This window comes from Elgaria multicarinata, chromosome 2 (genome assembly GCF_023053635.1).
Source record: "Elgaria multicarinata webbii isolate HBS135686 ecotype San Diego chromosome 2, rElgMul1.1.pri, whole genome shotgun sequence".
Classification (NCBI taxonomy): Eukaryota; Metazoa; Chordata; class Lepidosauria; order Squamata; family Anguidae; genus Elgaria; species Elgaria multicarinata.
The window spans coordinates 20,212,766-20,235,793 of record NC_086172.1 but is presented as its reverse complement, the minus strand read 5'-3'; the positions used below and the strand labels follow the sequence as shown (position 1 = coordinate 20,235,793).

Here is a 23,028-nt window from a genome sequence, read left to right as displayed (position 1 = left end):
CCCGTGAGTTTCAGCTTCCGGTGGACCCTAGCATCAGCTAGCTTGTCAGGATGCTCACCTCCAGAAGAAACCTCACTTCCCACTGATTATGTGGGATTTGGCCTTGAGGAGATAAACTCTGGAGAAAGCTGACTCTCAGCTGGGGAATCGCCCATGAGAGCTTCCTCCCCCACTGGTACAGGCTGGCTGGTCTCTGGCACTGCATCTTCTAGTTCTGAATCTGATTCTGACTGATTACTTGAAATATCTTCTCCCAAAACGGGGGCAGTAAGGTCATATCTACAGAGGAAAAGATGCCAGTCTTACAGCGCTACATGTCAGTATGCAAGGAAGCCCAGGTAACTACTTTGCAGATCTCTTTGTGTGAAGCGTTACCCCTAAAAGCAACAATAGCATCTGCCACTCTGAGGGATTGTCCTGTGATCCCACAAGAAGGAAATTTCCCTTTAAAATGGTGGGTTGGAGCAATACATTCCCTCAACCACCAACGGATCATGGAAACTGAGACATTCTGTCTCAGTGTGCTAACTGATAGGACATAAACAAGGCCTCTGTATTTTTGTAGCAGTCAGATCTAGACAAAAGCAACATCCAACTTGTTCCAGGCCTTTTCCTGAGGGTGCAGCAACTTAGTCCTAGGGTGACCATATGACCGGATTTGCCCGGATTTGTCCGGGTTTTTGATGGCAAATCCGGGTGGGGGGAGGGGAAATAAAGAGCTGAAAGTTGGCACCATGATAGCTTTTAGGTAGAGCTTTAGCCATACCAAATTTGAAACAGATCTGGGGCCAGTAGCAAACCCTGTTAACAATAACAGCAGCTTATTGGGAGAATGTAACAAACAGAGTAGAGCAAAAGCTTCAAAGTACAGCAAAACCTACAAAAGTAGGAGTGAGTGAAGTTAATTTCAGATACATTGAATCTCTCACTTGTTCTTTATTTCAGTGATTTTAACATTAAGATGTTATGTAGAACAGATTTGTCTTAAATGTGTGTTGTAAAATCAGACATGTGACCAAGGCTATGTTCAGGTGGGCACGCCCCCTTGGTGCTGGACACACCCCTTTGGGGGCGACCATGTTGTCCTCCTTTTTGGTTTCCAAAATATGGTCACCCTACCAGTGAAGAGATTTTAAAACTGGTGTAATGTGGTTCCCCCTAGGTGTACCAGTGACCAACCTGACTGCCATATTTTGAACTAATTGAAGTTTCTGGACTAGGCACAAAGGTAGCCCTATGTAGAGCACATTGCAGAAGTTGAGCCTCAAAATATGGTCACCCTACTTAGTACCAAACAAAGCCAATAATATCTCCTGCAGGTGATGTAAAACAGAATTGGCTATGGGCCAAAGGAAGGACCAGTTCTAAGGTATACTTTGTCTTGATGGAACACACAGAACTGGGAGTCAGATGACTTTGCCCCCAGCTCTGAAACCTGTCTGAATTAACTTATGAATACTAGGAATATGATCTTGAAAGTAAAAATCTTGAGGGGACATGTGTCCAGTGACTCAAAGGGGAAAACACTTAAGCACCCAATTCAGGTTCCAGGTTAGGAATCAATGGATTGTAAGAGGCCCAAGAACTGTTTCCCCCTAAGGAACCTCTGACCGTTGCACACTAGGACAGGTCTGTCACCTGATGTTTAAAAATGCTGGGGGCGACCCCTTGAGAAGATCTCTTGAAGAAGCTCCAGAATCACCAACAAATTGTTCTTCTCAAGAACTCTGCAAGAATCATGTCAATAAAAAAGGTTCTCCAGATACTAGTGGAACTTCATCTAGAAGACAAGAGAGTATTCCAGATTTCTTCTGAGTAGTCCAGGCAGCTGAACTACTGCTGCTCAACCATTGGGCAGGCAGCGAGGATAGTTGTGGCCAAGGGTGTCCTATGATACTTTGTGTTGGAAGGTCCCTGGACAGCTTTCCTCAATAGACAGTTTGGTCAATGAGACAGGTTTACCAATGAGGAGCTACCAAAACCACCTCCACTAATAACCACCAAACCCTCTGCAGTACTCATAGAAGTAGGGGAAGCAGAGGAAACATGTGTACGTATCCTGGAGGCCATGGGCTTATAGGGTATATGTGCCACCTAAAAGGTTGGTTTTCACATATGCTGCCTCACCGGGAAGTTTCCTGGTGTTGCAAACACGTCTGTTATTAGGGGACTGAAGCACTCTGTCAGCTCCTGAAGAGTCATAGGTGGGAATTTCATTCTGATTCCAGCACTGTATCCCTGCTCAGGGATCTTGATGGGAAAGAGGAGGTGGAGGATTAGAAATTTACCAGCAAAGACAGGAAATGGGGGAGCAGATCGTCTGAGACTCTTCAAGGGTCAAAGAGGAACATTCCCTGAGGTTATCGCAGAGAATGCCAACGACTCAGAGCCATCCTCCCCCAGTCCCTTGGAACCCAGCCTCTGTCAGAGGGGGTGGGGGAGACTTCAGAGTTGACAGATCCCAGAGTCTGCCTCAGGGCCAAGCGGGTGGAGTTGCAAGCAGGTGACAGGTGGTCTACCAGGCTAGCCTCACGCCAAAGACTTCTCAAGAAAGACCCTCTCTGAGTTGAAGTGGCTCGCAGGGCCGGTGCTACCATAGAGGTTACGCAGGCGGCCACCTAGGGCGCCAAGCTAAGAGGAGTGCCGCGCGTTGTTGGCTGTGAGCCGGCCCAGCCCAGCCTGAGGACTCAGATGGGCCTGGGCGGGCAAAACTTCCGCCCAGCAGAAATGAAGCCAGGGATGCTGGGGTGGGGCAGTGGCTCCACGTTCGGACTTCCACCTGGAAGCCACCCTCCCAGAGCCACTCTAGCTGCCTGGAAGCCACTCTCCCAGAGCCGGGAGGCCGCTGCCAGAAGAAGAAGAAGAAAAATCACGTGGCAAGCTCGACCCTGGCCCAAGCCAGCCTCTGCCTTACTCCCGAGGAAAGGGCATCGGGTCGCCTCGCTTCTCTTCTCAAACAGGCCGCGACGTCCAGGCAGGTGGGCAAGCGGGACTCCCTCCCCCTTCACCCATGAAAGCTAGAGACTTGTGGACTCCTCGCAAGGAAAACTCTCCTGCTTCCCGATCCTGCGTGCGTGGATCAACGGGACTTGCATCTGAGAAAGCGTTGCACCAGGAGGCACCATTGCGTCCTGATCCGCCTCGGAAGCCTTATTCCCCCGAGTAAACGTGCGGAGGGGATTGGGACACCAGGTTGCATAGCGGATCACGTTCGCACGGAAGTAAATCCTGGTGAATTCCAGACGGCTCGGTCCCAAATCGAAGTGAGCCAGTCCCAGCTCTCCACTCGTCGCACACGTTCGGACTTCTGCGCAATTTGGGGGGGGATGCAATTAGCTCACCTTGCCTAGGGCGCAAAATAGTCTGGCACCGGCCCTGGTGGCTCGTGGACTGCGCGGGAAACTCTCCCTTTTAGTTGAAAGGGCAACTACCGAGCTTAGTTTGTCTAAGCTTGGCAGAAAGCTCCTTGCATCTTCACTTCCTTTAGGTGTGATGTTTATTTACCTGACTAAAGCTTCATGGATTACATGGCAGACCTCTTTATCGTCTCGCATCTCAGCGGGAGGGCTTGGAAGCACGACATCCCACTTGTTGATGCACCGTGGATTGTGGAAACAAGCCTCTGAAAAGTCCAATGATGCTAGTAAGTCCTGTTCCAGAATTCCTGCTATGACTGAGGGCCTTGCTAGACCAGGCCTTAGCGTGCCTTCCAACCCGGTTTCCCAGCTGTGCATACAGATGACGCACAGGGGAATCCGGCGGCAGGCTGCAGTGAGGCCTCCTCCAACGCGGCATAAGCGAATGCGCTTATGGCGCGCTTTTTCCCCAGCTCCGGCCTCAGGCCGGGGCTGGGGGAAGTGTGGAGACTTCCGTGGCTTTTCGTGGCTCCTTGCTTACTCGCAAGGAGCTGAGAAAAGCCGCGGACCTGGCACAGCGCTCATAGGAGTGCTGTGCCCATCGGTGGGGGTGGGAAGAGAGGGGAGGGCGAAGGATGGGGGGGTGGCACGGGGGGAGGGTGCGATCGCGCCGCTCGCCGCCCGAGCAAGCCGCCGAGCGGCGCTTGCCCGGGCAATGCCGCCCCATCCCGGGCATTGCCCGGGCAAGCGCCGCTCGGCTGCTTGCTCGGGCGGCAGCGGCACGATCGCACCCGCCCTCCCCCTATGCCACCCACCCTCCCATCCTTCGCCCCCCCCCCCCCCGTTTTTTTTAAAAAAGTAAAAAAGCCACTTACCTTCCCAGAGTCTTCGGGCCACCCGCGGCCCCTTTAAACAAAAAAAAAAATTGGCGGACGCCGCAGGGCTTGCGTCCTCCCTGCGGCTCCGCCGTCTGGAAGCCTGGGCGAGGCGCGCTAACATTAGCGTGCCATGGCCCCGCCTCCCTGCCGGCGTAAGCCGGCAGGTCTAGCAAAGCCCTGAGTGTCTCTGTCTTGAATCCAGGAGACATTTGCTTGAGCCACCTTAAATCTAAAATGGGTCAAACTGTTTTAAATCACGTTCCCATAGAATTATAAAATAGTAGAGTTGGAAGGGGCCTACAAGGCTATCAAGTCCAACACCCTGCTCAATGCAGGAATCCACCATACAGCATACTTGACAGATGGTTGTCCAGCTGTCTCTTGAATGCCTCTAGTGTGGGAGAGACTACAACCTCCCTAGGTAACTGATTCCATTGTCGTACTGCTCTAACAGTCAGGAAGTTTTTCCTGATGTCCAGCTGGAATCCGGCTTCCTTTAACTTGAGCCCGTTATTCCGTGTCCTGCACTCTGGGAGGATCGAGAAGAGATCCTGGCCCTCCTCTGTGTGACAACCTTTTAAGTATTTGAAGAGTGCTCTCATGTCTCCCCCTCAATCTTCTCTTCTCCAGGCTAAAGATGCCCAGTTCTTTCAGTCTCTCTTCATAGGGCTTTGTTTCCAGACCCCTGATCATCCTGGTTGCCCTCCTCTGAACACCCTCCAGCTTGCCTTCTTGAATTGTGGAGCCCAGAACTGGATGCAATACTCTAGATGAGGCCTAACCAGTACCTCATGTGATTTGGAAGCTATACTTCTATTTGGAAGCTATACTCCCCATTTTGGGGAGCACTAAGAAAAGAAAGGCATAGACCTCACAGAACCTCTGGCCCTGTGTGAGTGCAATGATCTGGCAGCAGGAGGGGCCCCTTTCCACAGAAAATAATAATAATTGCCCTCTTTTCCTATGAACCCAGTCCCCACTCTTAACTGACATGTATCAACTGGGATCATGGGCAGGGGACATGTACATGGTTACAGAATGCCCATTTTATTATTTTTACTCTTAAAATATACCAAGAAATGGTGCTTATTCCCAAGTAAATGTCATAAGTGCCAGAATCAAAGTCTATTTTATTCTTCTAGTTATCATAGTGCTATGATTTAAGTGAGTTTAAAATGCAAAACTGTGCATGCTCAGAGACTCTTTTAAAAAAAATCAGGGTTGGCTCCCCACCACCACAAACACATATCGGGAATGTAGAAGTTGTTAGCTGTGGGAAGTGAGGGAGAGAAAATAAATGTTAATGCTATGCTTCAAAACTGAAATAATGCACATGGTCATCTAAAGTGTGTGGAGGGGGCGGGGGGGCACATACGACGATAACGTCCAGGGTCTAATATGGTTGATGTTGTATATAAACTAGGTGGGAAATCAAATGTACGTTCTCATCCGTGTAGGGATTTACATTTACATTACAGACTGTCAAAAAGGCCAATTTAAGCCTTAAATGTGAAATCCTCTTAGTCGTTTTACATATTTACCAGACAAAATGAAAAATTAAAACTTTGTGGAAATCTGTATTGATTTAAAACCTACAGAGAATAGCCTCTGCTATCATGGATGAAGGACAGAAGCATTATTTCACTGACTCTATCCCAAGTGGGCAAAAGTGCTTTCAAGTTTCAAGATCATACAGTCTGTTATTGCAAACGGCCAGCTAACAGCTGTACATTTAAGTGAAGCGTTCCTTCCCTCTCGTGTAAATATACGTAATTCTTTACATAGCCCCATTCCATCTGGTTATGTTTGTTTCTTTTCTCTGGCTCTCCAAACAAGAGAGGGGATAGCTGGGAAATACGGACAAATCTTATTTAAGATATTTGAAACGCCCACATTTGCACATGGATATTAAAAATAAAGTTGACATTTATATATAATCAAGCTGATTAGTCCAAATGAATGGTATTATTTACCATCCACACATAAGAGGATGGCTCGGGTCCAGGTTATTTGAAAGAACATATTCTCCCTTATGAGCCTGCCCATGCTTTAAGATCTTCTGGAGAAGCCTTTCTTTCAGTCCCACCATCTTCACAGGCACGCTTGGTGGGAACATGGGAGAGGGCCTTCTCGGTGGCTGCTCCAGTGCTCTGGAACTCTCTTCCCGGGGAAGGTAGGCTGGCTCCCTCCTTGATGGGCTTTCGGAAGCAGGCTAAAACTTGTTTGTTCCAGCAGGCCTTTGGAGAATAATCTGCCCCCCTGCCCAAGTATGTTAATGACTTATAGTTTTGTTGTGTTTTTTAAACTTTTTATATATATATATACAATGTATGTTTTAAACTTTGAGGCCCAGTACTGGGCAAAAGGCGGGATACTACAACAACAACAACAACAACAACAACAACAACAATAATAATAATAATATCATCAGGAGGCTTGGGGGCAGCCCAAAGTTTGTAGAAGTTCAAAATATCTTTAAGGAGCAGGTGGGGGGGACTCCCCAAAACAACTGAATAAGGACTGAGCATGCTCAGTGCTCACAGAATGCTGACTAGGGGCAAAAACGGAAAAATGGAAGGAGAACGGAATGCAGTATTGTAAAGGAGAGCTTTTCACACCACAACGTTTTGATTAAGGCTGTGCACGGACCACCGAACCACTTTGTGCCCCGATCCGGAACTTTCAGATTGGGCCCAAACTGCTTCGGGTCAATCCAACTCTCCCCCGCTCTGCTCTGGGGAGTGAGATCCGGAGGGGCGGATCGAGATTTTGCCCCCCTTTCCCTACTTACTTGCCTCTGCAACGGGCAGCGGAGGCAGGTAAGTGGGGAAGGGGGGACAAAATGAGGGCCAAATAAGCCCCCTCCCCCTGATCTGGCTCCACCGCTGTCGGCGCAAGGACTGTGGCGGCAGAGCCAGGTGAGCCCCCCTTCCCCCCACTTACCTGCATTCGGAGCTTCGGATGGAGGTGAACTGCTTCGCCTTGATCCGCAGCTCCCCCGACCCGATTCGAATCCGCCTTTGGTGGAGGCGGATCGGGTCACTCCGATCCAGATCCGCAATCCGAATCGGAGTGGAGCACAGCCCTAGTTTTGATGCAGGACCCACTTTTCCCCACAGATTCTCCATTTCTCAGTCTGTGAGATCAGCATGGCTGCAAGCCCTGATATACCATAGCAGGATTTTTCTGTAGGGCCACGCAATGAGAGCAAAAAGAGAGCAATCATGACTATCTTTCTTGAAGAAATATGGCAATACCCCCAGATAGTGGTATCAGTCTTCAAACTATTTGTAAATGGTGCCCATGAACTCAGTGAGACCACCCCAAAATGTTATTTCATGATTATATGGCAGATATTAAAGGATTGTAGCCCCCTAGTTCCTCCACTAAGACACATTTTGAGTCTGTAGAACTGAAACACAGACAGCGCCACTGCAAATAGTTGTCTTAACCCAGCACAGTACTAAGCAAAGCCTCCGAGGCAAAGTGCCTTATTAGACAGAACATGATAATCTCCTCTAAGACAGGACTTCTGAACTTAATGTTGTCCCCATATCAAACAAATATACCAAAAGCCCTGTGGAATAAAAGCCACTTAAAACAGCAAGGTCAAATCACACAAGTCAGTGCTTTTTCACAGCTTCAATATAGATAAATGTGTTTTACTTAACCAGAGCTTAAAAATGTGACTTTAGGCTGCCTTTTTGGGAGGCTCTTGAGTCATGGGTTTGACAGGGCAATCTTGACCACTAAACCTTCCTAAGCTGTGAAAATGCTTTCAGTACAAAGGAAACACCAAGCTTAAAATCTGTCTTTTGAAGTCAAGGAAACGATTAAGTATTAGGATCATTCCTCTACTGCAATATTCTTCCAAGCAAATGAAATAACATATTATTCCAATATCAAGGAAGAATGGATCTCTTTTAAATGTAGGAAGGTGCCTTATACGGAGCCAAACCACCAGTCCATCAGAGGGCTTTTGAACCCTCTGTCGCTGGAATGGTGGAGTCGTGCTTAAGGGCTGTTTGGATCTCGTCCTTGGGTGAAAAGAACATTGATCTAACACATCTAGCTTGGCATTGTCTAAACTGACAGTGAACAGCTCACTAGCGTTTCAGCCGGGTGATTTTTCTCCCTGAAGACGACAGGGATTGAACTTGGGACCTTTTACATACATGCAAAACATCTGCTCTACTACTGAGCTATGGCTGTAGTTCTTCCCAGTACAGAATAACACTTCCACAGAGGCATAGATATTCTCCATTTGGTATATTTCCCTCCATTTGGTATATTTTCTTTTTTGTATCTATACCTATGGATATGAACATTGCAACAAAAGCAGTGAAAAAAACTCCTCAAATTCCCCGAATCAGAATAAAGGATTGTCCTCTTTACTCTGGACAGGGACAGGCAGGCAGTTGTGTGAAGAGGATGAGAGTGGACTGAGAACACTGATGGATCTTTGTCTGGGATCCTAAGGGCAATACGAGTGGTCCAGAGTTATCCGACATCAAACATGGCAAATTAAATAATTCTGATTGCTTTGATGGGCAATTGAAGTGGCCACTAAGAATCAGGTTGCCCTGATACTATATATGAACAAAACAAAACATCCCCCCCATATATCAGTTTGACTTTTGGAGTCCTCAAAAGCTTTTCTTTCTCTCACCTGGCATTGATTTATGAGGGCATTATCTTTGTCAAGAAGATTGATTTAGTGTGCTCTTGAGGTATCTGTTAAAAAATGCAATCAAACTTACTGTTTGAGTGGATGGGTTCTAAAGCTTTAGATACTAAGGAAGGAACAAGGAAGGACAGCAATATTATATGTTAATTATCCTGGAAAAATAAAAATGCCACACCTTTTCCTATACATGCATATGTGTATCTATATTTATTCAAATGTATATCCCACTTTTCCTCTAAAGAACCCAAATCCGCATAGATACACTGCCTCGAGAGGTCTCTACCCTTAAAGGTGGTCTATAAATAATTTGAGACTAAGGCCATTTCTACACCTGCCTTTTTTCCTGGGATCATCCTGGGATCGTCCCGGTGCATCCAAATGACACACAGGGGATCCCAGGAGCAGGCTGAGACAATCCCTCCATTTTCCTGGGATAATCCTTAGGTGTAGAAAGGGCCTGAGAGATGGGGTTCCTTAGCCAGGCACTAACCAAACCCAGATCTGCTTAGCTTTAGCAAGTTGGATGCATCATATCTCTTCAGACCATAGAAATTCAATCTTAGAATTACTGGTTACACATATCTATAGCAACAGCACCGAGAAATCAATTAAGATAGTGACTACAGTATTCCAAATGCTCTATAATATTTATTTATTTAAAACATTTCTATCTCACCTTTCTACCAATATTGGCCACCAAGACTACAAATTAAAAATCAAAAACAAAGAAGGACCTACAGCACGTTGATGAGTTACAGTGTGTCGTAATTGTGAAATGGCAAATCCAGTCTGGAAAAAAAGCTGTAGCCAAGTTTATAGCTATCAGTCTCAAGCAGCAGGTGGGTTTACCTTTTATTAGGAAGACTAAGGCCATGGCTAGACCGGGCCTATATCCTGGGATCATCCCGGGGTCGTCCCTGGCTGATCCTTGGATCCCCTGTGTGTCATTTACATGAACAGGGATGACCCCAGGACAATCCCAGGGTTATCCCTGTTCATGTAAATGACACACAGGATATCCCGGAAGCGGGCAGGGACAACCCTGGGAAGATCCCAGGATAAACCTTAGGTCTAGCTAAGACCACAGTCTCTGGCCATTGATGATGCAGGTTTTTCTTCAGAACAGAGAGGAAGAATGAGATGTTAATCAGTTTACAACAGTGTAGAGCAGCAGAGAGACTGTTAGACATGAGTATTGAAGATTGAAATTCTAATCCCTGCTCAGCCTCTCAGGACAACCTACCACACAGAGTCATGGGGAATAATGATGATGATGATGATGATGGTGATGATGATGATGATGAAATGGGATGTCAACATGAGTAGACAACATGTTAGGTTGTACCCAGGGCCGGTGCCAGACTATTTTGCACCCTAGGCAAGGTCAGATACTTTCACCCCACCCCCCCACCAAAAAATGCCAACTTTGATTTTTAAGAACAGATGTTTCCTGGAAAAAATAAGAAGCACAAAACTTGAAACTGCTAAATTTATTTTAAAGTGCAAGAAATACGTCATGCCAATTATAGCAAACAAATTGGAAAGGAACGTCTATGGGTCTAAAATGCATTATTTAATAAGAATATCACCTCCAAATCATTCCCCTCAACTCACACGGCATGCGCACACGCACACTCAGCATCACTCACTCCAAACAAACACACGCATGAATACATGCATTCACTCAAAGACTGCATACACCTCATTCACCAATACATTCTCTCTCCGAACATGGAGCCGCCCCACCCCCACCCCAGCGTCCCTGACTTTGCTTCAGCTGGGCGGGGCGCCATTTCGCCCACCCAGGCCCAGCTGAATCCTCGGGCCGGGCCGGCTCACAGCCAACACGCGTGAGTGCTGCGCTGTGCCCGGTGCCCCTCTTAGCTTGGCGTTCTAGGCGGCCGCCTGAGTGGCCTCTATGGTAGTACCGGCCCTGGTTGTACCATGGGGTCTGCTTCCTCTGATTTGCTGTGGACGTCTGCAAGAACACTTGTAACTGCCTAACTGTTATTTCCCTCCACTAAGCTACTAATCAGTCATTTATTCAAAGTGCTGGTATTAACATTTAAAGCCCTAAATGGCTTGGGGCCAGGTTATCTGAAGGAACGCCTCCTCCCATATGTACCTGCCCAGACCCTAAGGTCATCCTCAGGGGTCCTTCTCCGCGAGCCCCTGCCAAAGGAAGTGAGGCAGGTGGCTACCAGAAGAAAGGCCTTCTCTGCTGTGGCACCCCGGCTGTGGAATGAGCTCCCTAAGGAGGTTCGCTTGGCGCCTACATTATATGCTTTTAGATGCCAGGTGAAGACCTTTTTATTCTCCCAGCATTTTAACAGTCTATAAATAAATTTTAACTTGGTGTTTTAAATTTGTAATTTTGCATTGCTGCTGTTTTTATCTGGTTGAGCTTTTATATTGTATTTTATATTATGGTTTTATACTGTTGTTTTATACGTTGAATGGTTTTAATTTTTGTGAACTGCCCAGAGATCTTCAGCTATTGTGCGGTATAGAAATGTAATAAATAAAATAAATAAATAAAAATAAAATAAATAATAATGAAAATCTTGCAACCCAAACATAAAGTCGGAATCTGAAAAATATTAAATGCACCATTTTTTAGTAAAACCCTAAATTGGAGAAACACCGTGGGTTCTACAATCATGTATTACATGTCTTAAATGGCAGACAAATATAGCAAAAGCCCTTTTCTATTCTTTCAGCAACATACAGTGAGGCTGGCTTATTTTAATCTTAATAACTGAATGAGAAAGAGGGGAACCTTTTGAAAATAGTGTGCTGGTCAAAGACTAATGAGAAACCCTTGGAGGCAGAGTCACTAGATGCCATGGTAACAATACATGATCAAAATCTTATTAGTATGCCTTGTACTTCTGCAACTTATTGTGTGCTCTTCTAACAGCCCCTCCCTAGCTCATTCCAGAAATGACTTTGATGTCCATAAGAGCAGTAGGACCACACTGTAGGAAGCAACCACACTATGCATGTATGTACCAGGATTGGGGGCGGAAAAGCAAGCAGACTATAGGTTTGTGGCATCCCACTTAGTTCTCACTGAGATGGTAAATCTGTGTCCGGGGTTTACCACTTCACACTGCAGGTAGTGTCTTGACATGATGAAATGCTCCTCCATATTTAAAAACCAAACCAAACACCGGCACATGGAAAAGTAGATGTCAAGAAAAAGGATTCTAGTCCAACTCTCTCCCTGCCATACTAGGTTTCTATATGCAGGATGGAAGAAGAAGAAGAAGAAGAAGAAGAAGAAGAAGAAGAAGAAGAAGAAGAAGAAGAAGAAGAAGAAGAAGAAGAAGGGGAGGGGGAGGGGGGAGGGGGAGGGGGAGGAAGAGGATAGCCCCTACCTGCAACGTGAAGTGGTACAGCGCAGAAATAGTTATACCATCTTAATGAAAACTGGGCCAAAGGTTTGATTAATGAGTTCAAGTCAAATGTGAAATATAGCACACATGCCCTCCCTGCCTCTTTGGATTCATTGCTCCAGTGCTCCAACACACAAAGCTCTCAAGATAGTCAACAGCAAGGCAGCCCTTCCTGCCACTTGGCCATCAATGATGTTTCTCACCAGTGTCCTCTTTTTCTTTCCTCCTCTTGTCCTTTTGCCTTCCCCTATTTCCTCGGGGCTCTGTCTCCTTCACTCATCCTTCTACTTAGGTCATTGCTTCTCATCTTATTGCCTAACGTGTCCCCCATCTTTCAGCCACTTAGCCTTTGGTCCAGCCTTCCCTGATTCTCTGACACTGCCTCTGCTACTCTTCCTACCTACAGAGCATCACAGCACATGATGCTATGTCTTGTGTGAGATTGTTCTCACACTGTTCACGGACCCTATCCTTCCCACTTAGAAACTGTGTTGTTCTCAACAAGAAACAATCGGGAGGGCGCGTCACAGGGAAGAGCATCTTCATCATTGGTTGAAACCTCACCTTCATACCTTGTGGGGAAATAGTGAACAGGGAGTGCAGATGAAACATCAAACCAATCCCCCACCACTAAAAATAATCCCCAGATTCAAGCAACCCATTGTTAAAAGAGAAATTCCAGTTATGAAGCCCAGGAAAGTAATGTGCAGGAGAAAATATCTACAAGATGGCTGAGGAGTGGGATATAAGGTGGGTTGGGTTGGGTTGGGGGAACAGGGATGGCTTCCTATCCTCATTCCTTCCCTATAACCATCTCCCTTTGACCTTGTCTGCTCCTTCTCCATGTAAGAGCCAGCACCCAGTGCCACCATCACCACCACTAAAAATCTGTGTCTCTAGAATTTCTCAAAGCCAGTGACAATTCAGCAGCAGTAGTAATAGCTACTGATGCGTCCTCCTGCTGCTTTTTCAACAAAGCATATGAGAAAACTGGAAAAGCTTGTGTTGTCAAAGACTTACGACCAGGCCCCAGAATCAGTGAGGTGCACTGATACACTGGCAGCACCAACCACTGGTTCTTCACATCCACCAGAGAGATGAAGGCCATAGCTAGACCTAAGGTTTATCCCTGGATCATCCAGGGGTCAAACCTGTTCATCTAGGTGACACACAGGGGATCCAGTGCTCAGGCAGGGGCGAACCCTGGATGATCCCAGGATAAACCTTAGGTCTAGCTGTGGCCGAAGAGTCAAGCTGCCAGTGCACACCAGAATTTCCTGGATGAAGTGAAAGTCTGCAGCAGTAGCAGATACTGGCTGGATTCACACAACATGATAACCCACAGTGTGGGATGTCACTGAACTGTGGGTTGTTGTTAACTTTAGGTTGAATTGTGGGTTGTTGTGTTGTATGAACTTAGCCACACTAATAAATCATGATTTGTTAACCATGAACAACCTATGAGAGAACTCATGGTTTGTTGTTGGGTTGTGAACTGTGGGGTTGTTTGTGATTTGTTAATGCAGCTAGCTTGCACAACACAACACCCTATGATACAATGACAGTTCACGGTTCAACGGCAGCCCACATTCAACCTTGAGTATGGGTTGTTGTGTTGTGCAAACCCAGTCATTGTGTGATTCTGTCTGCTGTTTTAGTGGACAAGTAAGGAAGAGGACTCTCTAAGAGGATGTGTCCCAGGATCTCCCAGACCATGGCAGTCAATGGGCAGCAGCAGAAGCTACCACCAAAGAAATAGGCCAAAAGTAACAGGCAAGTGGGTTGTGGGGAGAAGGGCCGAGTGGAAGAAGAAAGGTGGGGAAAGGAGTGGACAGAGAGAGGAAGAGGAGAGTGAAGAGATCTTCTATTCCTACCTGCGTGTGTGTGTGTGTGTGTGTGTGAGAGAGAGAGAGAGAGAGAGAGAGGCGCCTTAGCTAGTCCTACCTCTTAGTCCGCGATGGAGGGGTGAAGGTCTCACGATGGTTTTATCGCAAGATTCCCCCCTCTGTTTACATGCGGTGCCGACGACCTCAGACGGAGAGGTGTCATGCCCACCATTGTTTTTTTACAGTGAATGCTTGTGCGCAAAAGCTAAGTTATTTTTTTTAAAAAAAAATTACTTCCCCCACTCCCCCCACCCCACCCCTGATGGGCACAGTGCTCCTGAGGAGTGCTGCGCCCCATGCACAGGTCCTGGCTCCTCACAAGGAATCACGAAAAGCCGGGACAAACCGTGATGCCCGGCCACACGTTCTGCGGTCTTGGGCTAAGCCCGAGACCGTGGAAAAACCGGGCCTAAAGGGGAGGGCGAGATCCCAGGGCAAGAGAGGGATCATCCTTCCCTGATCCCGGGATCCCCAAAGCGTCATCTGAACACACAGGGACAATCCTGGGGATCTCGGTATTTCGCCCCATCTAGCTATGGCCAGAGAGAGAGAGAAAGCAATAGACCCACACTGAGTAAACAAGTAGTATTGTCCAGTTCAGGCTTCCTTTAGCTGCAAAGTAACACAGTGGTTGATTCACACAGGCAGTGTAATGCTGAAGGTGGGAATTACTATGCAGTGCTTCTTCCCCTAGGCTACTGAAACAGTTCCCTCCTCTGATGGTACACTCTTACGGTAATAGACAATTCATATGCCCAGCTAAGCGTGCAAGTTAGCTGTCGGAAAGAACATATGAAGTTGTCTTTAGTTATCTATACACAGTATAAATAAATGTGTTTTATAACATATGCATTAAGAAAAATCTATGTTACACTCTGTACTTCTGATTTGTAATGATAATTAAATTCAATTAATTGTTGGATTACATCAGTGTCTTAAATGACTGCCTAATATACTATTGAGGGAAAAGACAACACACTTGTTCTATAGGTAGTCTAGGGGGGAAATAAATTCCAATGAGAGAAATAAATAAAGATTAAAACAAGAAAATCAATTACGGTATTTATAAATGATTTTAAGCATGCATCTGGTTTGTCCTTGTGATAAACACAGAGAAGCTGAGCATGTCGAGAGATGAAAAGCTTATTACACTTGGTTAGATGCACAAGCATGTGGACAAAAGTTTGAGATGTACAAAATACTGAAAGCAATCAATCTTAAGTCAACACAGCAAAAGCCAAAGGAACATTTATCTACAGGTTTGGAAATTCAGCCGAGAGCAGAGGGGTCCAGTCGGAATAAAAAGTCATCAAAGCAGGCCAGCTAGGACAGGCAAAGCAAACAAACACTTTCCCAGAAGGGATTAGTGCTGGTTCGCAACACTGTTTTTACTAACCTTGGATGGAAGCAGCACCCAGAAAGCCAATCAGTATGTCCTTCACCCTTCATAATAATGTTGCCATTAGGAAAGGCCCACATTTTCCACAGGCGATCATCACTTCCAGTAATAATAATGTCTTTCCTTGGATGTAATGCCAAGCTGGGTCAAAGAAAAAGGAGGAAGAAGGCGGAGGTTAAAATGGAATCAAAAGAATTCAAGAGTTAGGTTCCCCATTAACTATTAAAATGTAATATTTATTTTTAAAAAACACTATAAAAATGGCAGAATGACAAAAAATATACAGCTGATGATAGTTATTACTATTATTACTACTACTACCAGAAACCAATCATTAGGAAAAAGCTTCCTCCTGATGTCAATGTGTCTGAATGCTAAACCCACCATGATCATTCAGAGTACAACCAATTCTGAAGTCCTCGTGATACTTTTGATAAAGTTCTTCTATTTCCAAAAGGTGTACTGCCTCCCCCCAAACCCTGCACAAATTCTCTTGATATCTACAAAACAGGCAGAGGGGGCACGTGGAAGAGAGAGCTGCCCCAGATGGTCCAGGCTTGCCCCTAATCGAGATGCGAGTGGGTCTTGAGAAGAATACCCATCCTATTCCTCAGATGCAGCAGGGTGTGTGTGTGTCGATACGACCTATTTACCCCATCATGGATGTGCAGTGGCATTGTGTTGTTTATATAACACAGCCACCAACTCGCAGACACATCGGGCTTCCCCCCCTGCACGATTTCACCATGCTGTTTTACCATGACTTTTTCAAATTCCCCGATGTCACCACATTGTTCCTTCTGTTTGTCACTGGTGGCTTCATTTCAGATTAGGAAAGTGTGTGTAGCTAGGGGCAGTTTCCAGTGCTGGTTAGGCGCAGGAACCAGGGCAGGCTGAGTAATAGCCGACATGGCTGTATTGCTATTATTTATTATTTATTTATTATTGCATTTATATCCTGCCTTTTTTCCTCCAAGGAAACCAAGATGGTTTAGATAATCCTCCTCCTATCCATTTGTTTTAATTACAGTCTCCCAGGAACAAAAGTAAGGGGAGCTGTGATGTCTAAGGCATCAATTCAGTAAAATGGAGAAGCGCAGATATGCTGCTACAAGCTTTCAAAGATCCACGGAGTTCCCAGAAAACCCCCCAAAAACCAAAAACATTTTTTGTGGTCTTCTGTCTGCTGCCCATTCCCGCCGTCTGACTACGGTGCTCCAATTTTTCCTCTTCAGATAGCCCACACTTAGTCCTGCAATTTAAACGTATCAATGCCGCTTTACAGCAGCAATGCCGCAGGGTTTGGGGGTAATCCGGGCACAAAGTGTCATCATGTAGGCACGGCCTTGGATTATCAATCTGGAGCCGGGGCTCCTCCCCTTAGGCCCTTTTGTTTGCCATTCATAATAAATGTCTCCTCCTACTAAATCTTATATAGTCTTTTTAAATTATCTGGTGTGTGTTTTTCTATTTGAAGGAGATTTCTAAAATAAATAAATAAACCATTCATTCCCTTTGGATCCAAATAAAAATGGCTCAGCCTCTTTTAAGCTTTTTCAGCCTGTCCTCAATATGGCTACATGCATGTGAATCATAGAATCATAGAATAGCAGAGTTGGAAGGGGCCTACAAGGCCATCGAGTCCAATCCCCTGCTCAATGCAGGAATCTACCCTAAAGCATCCCTGACAGATGGTTGTCCAGCTACCTCTTGAAGGCCTCTAGTGTGGGAGAGCCCACAACCTCCCTAGGTAACTGATTCCATTGTCGTACTGCTCTAACAGTCAGGAAGTTTTTCCTGATGTCCAGCCAGAATCTGGCTTCCTTTAACTTGAGCCCGTTATTCCGTGTCCTGCACTCTGGGAGGATCGAGAAGAGATCCTGGCCCTCCTCTGTGTGACAACCTTTTAAGTATTTGAGGAGTGCTCTCATGTCTCCCCTCAATCTTCTCTTCTCCAGGCTAAACATGCCCAGTTCTTCATAGGGCTTTGTTTCCAGACCCCTGATCATCCTGGTTGCCCTCCTCTGAACACGCTCCAGCTTGTCTGCGTCCTGCTTGAATTGTGGAGCCCAGAACTGGACGCAATACTCTAGATGAGGCCTAACCAGGGCCGAATAGAGAGGAACCAGTACCTCACGTGAGATTTGGAAGCTATACTTCTATTCATGCAGCCCAAAATAGCATTTGCCTTTCTTGCAGCCATATCGCACTGTTGGCTCATATTCAGCTTGCGATCTACAACAATTCCAAGATCCTTCTCGTTTGTAGTATTGCTGAGCCAAGTATCCCCCAACAATATTATCTGCCCCCTGCTTTTCTCTAGTCTTTCTAAGAAACACACACACACACACACATATATATACACACACCAGCAGCTATTTTTCCTCAAAATGCTTTGTAATAATCTGTAGCAAGGCTAGCAGGTAAAAATAACATGTATAGCATCGCAGAGAAAATAAGCTCTTGCCACTGGAATGTAATACAGAATGTACAATCCATACGGTTTCCCCCTCCTCCAAGTCCATTTTAATTACAGTGCTCCTACGAAATGCTAAAGCTGCTCAAGAATTGTACAACCCGAAGTGAATACCATTTAATTAGCGGCCGGGTTGGCGACACAAGTATGGTCGACTTGCCTCCTGAAAAAAGAAATCACATTCATCCCTCAAAGAGTGCCATACGTGTAACGTTAATTAGGTGCCCTCGCCTTCCTTTCAGCAACACAGCATTGTAAAAAGTTTTGCTTCATCTTTGCTCATAGGGTCTAATTATTTCCAATACAAAAGACCTCCTAGGTTTAAGTAAAACTCCAGCAAGAAGCGGGCCGCATGAAATTTGAGCATTCCTTTCTCTCCTCTCATTGCAGAAGGACTGAGTCTCCACAGCACAGAAGCTGTTGTTGTCGTTTTTCTCCGGCAACTGGTGCATTTACATACCTACTGCAAATTAACACCCTTTCGAACATGAATACAAACACACACACATGTGCACAAGGCATGTTAAATAAAAATGCTGCGTATGATAATTAATAATTTAGATTATAAACAGAGAGGCTAAGCAAATGCAAATTCAGTGAGGCCATTAATATCTTTGTATTAAAATGTATGTCAAACTGATGGGTACTTGGGCCTTAGGATTACTCCGGGATCGTCCTGGGATCATCCCTGCCTGCTCCCGGGATTCCAGTCCGTGGCCTGTTAGGAACCGGGCCGTGCAGGTGAGCTGCTTTCACCCACCCACCCCCATCCTAGTGTACCTGGGCGTGGGGTGCCATCTCACCTGTCCAGCCAAAGCGAAGCCAGGAAGCTGGGTTGGGTGGGGCGGCTTCAGAATGGCACGCCCGGCCGGAAGCTGCTCTGGGAGAGCGACTTCCGGGCGTGCCGTTCCGAAGCTGCCCGCCCGCCCCAGCATCCTGGCTTCGCTTCAGCTGGGTGCCCACCCAGCCGAAGCAAAGCCAGGACGCTGGAGTGGTGGGGGCAAGCGTGGCTTCCCAAAACCATCCCCTCAACACCCCCCCCCCAGTCCGTGGAAAAATTGTCTTCCATGAAACTGATCCCTGGTGCCAAAAAGGTTGGGGACCGCTGATTTACATGAACAGGGATGACCCTGGGACGATCCAGGGATAAACCTTAGGTCTAACTAAGGCCTAGGTCACAACCGTGATTCTCACCATGCCTACTTGGGAATATGCAACATAAATGTTCCATTGATTTCCAGGAGATCTTAAACATTTTTTAAAAACACACACACACACACCAATTCCCATAGCTCACAAGTTTAAACAAAGTGGGGGGAATAATCCTCCCAATTATCTGATTGAGTCAGTGTAATTCAGGTACTGGAATAGTTTAAAGCAAATGTCAAGAAGCAAAAAAAAAATGTTGTTAAAATTTTGCAATAATTTACAAGGCTTTTATTAGGCGATTGCAGCTAACTCCCACATTGTTATAAAATAGTGAGCGAGACTGATTACAATAACGTTCACAAAACATGGTGATTAGTAGGTGGTCTTCTTTGAATTGCACACATCTTATTATGTTAATAAAAGTGATGCAATCATTAATATCCTAACAACAGAGGTAAGGCTATTTTATTTTATTTTATTGATGATAAAAAAAAAACATTAAGGTTTTAGTACTGTATTTGTTGTGGTCTAACACACAGCGGCCAATGTTGTTGGTTCACAGTTTGCAAATCTCGTAGACCGCTGGAGGGTGAACCCTGTTAAAGATGGGCATCTTATTAACTCCCAGTTCAAAAAGGCCTGAGAACTTCAGTTCTGTCTGCACTCAATTGACAGTTCGCTCAGTGGTTATTAACAAAATGAATCAATTTCTGCCTGCTGCTGCTTGGAATGGTGTCTAAAATACCAGAATCGTCAGACGGATTGTTTAAATGTGAAACAAAATGAGCAAACAAAAGAACATTGCTAAGCAAATTATAGAGATAATTTAATAGGCAATAATTTCTATTGTGTGAGCTATACTACTTTTCGTTTTGTGTGTGCGCGCGTGTGCGGTCGCATGATCTTCAGAGCACAGACATGATAAACTTTCCTTTGCAGTAGAAGGAAAACAACTGTTCCCAAATGCAATTTTAGCATGACCAATTTGAAACTAAGTAAGTAGATTGCTTTTGTAACTCTGGCTTGTCTGGGATTAACATTCATCATTATTGTTAGCAATTCCCAGGTTTCTGTTGCATGGCAGCATTTTCACAGATGGTTAGAACCAGTGCTGTGTTCTGTACACATTTAGAAAGAATGTGACAGGAAACTTGCCACTCGGCAAGTTCTGTTAAATTACAAAGATTTATACAAGAAGGTATTTCTAAATTAATTTGAAAATACAGTATTAATCTGCCAATTCAGGTGTTTAAATTAATATGAAAAGTGAATGTGATCTATTTCAAGGTCACCTTAACCTAATTACTTTTTTCATCTTTCCAGTGAATATGGTCCTGATCCTGCAGATAGGTGCCATCCGGTTTGGCTATTAGTTCTACCCTTCATTTTGGATATTGAACCTACATTAATGGGATCAGGCCCAAGAACCACACCCAGTCTCACTGTGTGTAGAGGAAGGGATAGAATTACTGTCTAAACAGGTTGCCTTTCAGCTGGAACTGCGACATTACCCTGGGGGGGGAATCGAAGCTCCAAATGTCCTGGTTTTCAAGAATTTGTCTCTCCTGTTCTAACCCTAACCCTAACCCTCATAATGCAGACTGATAGCAGGCAACTGAAGCCTAGGGTAGGTATTGCAGATAAATTGCTTATCACATTGACTGCTATAGCTCTATATGTGTAGAGATGCTTGAGGAATCTTTTCACTTTGCATTTTGGTGCGAAGCAACTTGATGTGCACCTCCTGGACCTTTGCGTGAATTGCCCGATCCTTCCGTCCAGCTATAGTGACACAAAAATTAAGTTATGCTGCCTAAGGCTTGGGGGGAAATGGGCATAATACATTTGAGTTGATTTGTTGTTTTTCCCTCATAAAATTTCCTTTTAAACGTCTTCAGTGTAACTGCTTTCTCCGCTTCTCCCAGAGATATAACAGATGCTTAAGAAGAGGATGGGCGGGAGGCGTTTGGGCGAAGCCAATAGTTTCTGGCTTTCACCTCCTTCCCTAATTTATTGATAAAGCACCTAGCTGAATATTAGAAAACGAGAAGTGCCTTTTTCAACTGTTGTTTCACATAGTGGGGAAAGTATAAGACTTGGCATGTAAGGGTGAGAAAGGAAACCAGAAGTGGGCTTCTTTGGAGGAGGGAAAGGATTGTGGGCGACATACTGATAAACCTGCCTAAAAAAGTGCTCAGAAGCAACCTGTCCCTGGATGCCAGTTGTTCACGGGTGGGCAAAAGACACTCTGCACATCTTCAGTGCTCCTTTTCTTCTAATATTCCAGTTGTTAGCCCCGGTATTGAAAACAGATTCCTGATTAGGTTTAGGCACAAATGTAGTCATGGGTAGGGAGGAATGTAGACAACCCTATAACCAGAGAGTCCTGGGGCAAAGAATCGGGTTTGTGAAGAGTTACTGGATGAAGGAAGGAAAACCATGAGGTAATTGTTGCATAGAGAAGTACAGAGGAACAGCTGGGGAGAAAAGGTTGGTAGATGGGAGTGGGGTTGAAGCTAATTTTATTTTTATTTTTGTAATAAGTTTTCCATCAGAGTTCACAAGTTGCGTGGGTGAGGTAAAAACTGTTGCACCCATGCGCTGGAATTTCTTTTCTGGGGACACTGATGATAAAAATATCAATCAGAACTAGCCCTGTGCAAAGATTTCACATTCAGGTTAAGAATTGTTTCAGTCATGGACAATGAGTGCCAGAGGAGAAGAAATAAACTCTGCGTTGCCCTTGCTGGGCAGAGGGTGGTGATGGCCCAGTTAGCATGGCACTGAAGGTATTACAATGCTGCCCTTGTGCAAAGACCTGCAATAACTGGCATGAACCTCAAATACAGAACAAAATGGTGGATGATGGCCTTGGCCTTTGGAAGCCATTCAAGCAGCTCCTTCCCCTTCATTATTACTCTGTAGCAGCTGGCAACTGCCTGGATTTCCTGTTCACCTCAGTTGACACTTAGTGATGGCAAGCAGGAAGTACAACACGTAACTCCACACAAGCTGCCATAGGACAGCTGCTATTGGGCGGTATAAAAATGTAATAAATAAATAAAAAGAAAATAAATAAAATGACCCTTTTCACATGATGGGATATAGATCACCGGGTGGGTAGTTTAACTTTTGATTCCCATGAATCATCCTGTGGAACGAGCTCCCCAGAGAGGTCCGCCTGGCGCCTACACTGTACTCCTTTCTTCGCCAGCTGAAGACCTTTTTATTCTCTCAGTATTTTAACACTTAATTTTAACTTAAATTTAAAATTTACTGCTCTAATTCTGTATTTTAATCTTATATCAATTTCTGCTGCGTGGTCTTATCCCGGTTGTGCTTTTGATACTGTATTTTGTATTTGTGTTTTTAGACTGTTGGTTGTTTTATTATGGTTTTAATTTTTGTGAACCGCCCAGAGAGCTTCGGCTATTGGGCGGTATAAAAATGTAATAAATAAAAATAAATAAATAAAATGACCCTTTTCACATGATGGGATATAGATCACCGGGTGGGTAGTTTAACTTTGAAGCCACACAAAAATATGGTCATCTGATTTTTCTGCCATGCATCCAGATACTATGATTCACCATCAACCAACTACTTGACTCACTTCGGGAAGTTCTACAGCAATCTGCACATGAAGTGAAACAATTCATGCTTATTCATGGATTCAAAATTCAGCATATATCAAGGCAGTTAACATTAAAAAATAATAATGAATTGGTCCAAACTGCGGAAAATGCAAGGTGAAAACAACACCTTTTATGAATGTATAGATTATTTATTTATTTATAGA

The 23,028-nt window shown here is 45.1% G+C and overlaps 1 protein-coding gene across 1 annotated transcript in view; it reads right to left on the bottom strand.

The window, feature by feature from the left end:
- Positions 1-23,028, bottom strand: part of SPAG16 (sperm associated antigen 16) — a 569,616-nt gene that overhangs the window by 298,392 nt on the left and 248,196 nt on the right. The window contains exon 11 of the mRNA XM_063115872.1: positions 15,602-15,745. Coding sequence (XP_062971942.1) covers positions 15,602-15,745 — 144 coding nt within the window. The remainder of the gene's footprint in view (positions 1-15,601; positions 15,746-23,028) is intronic.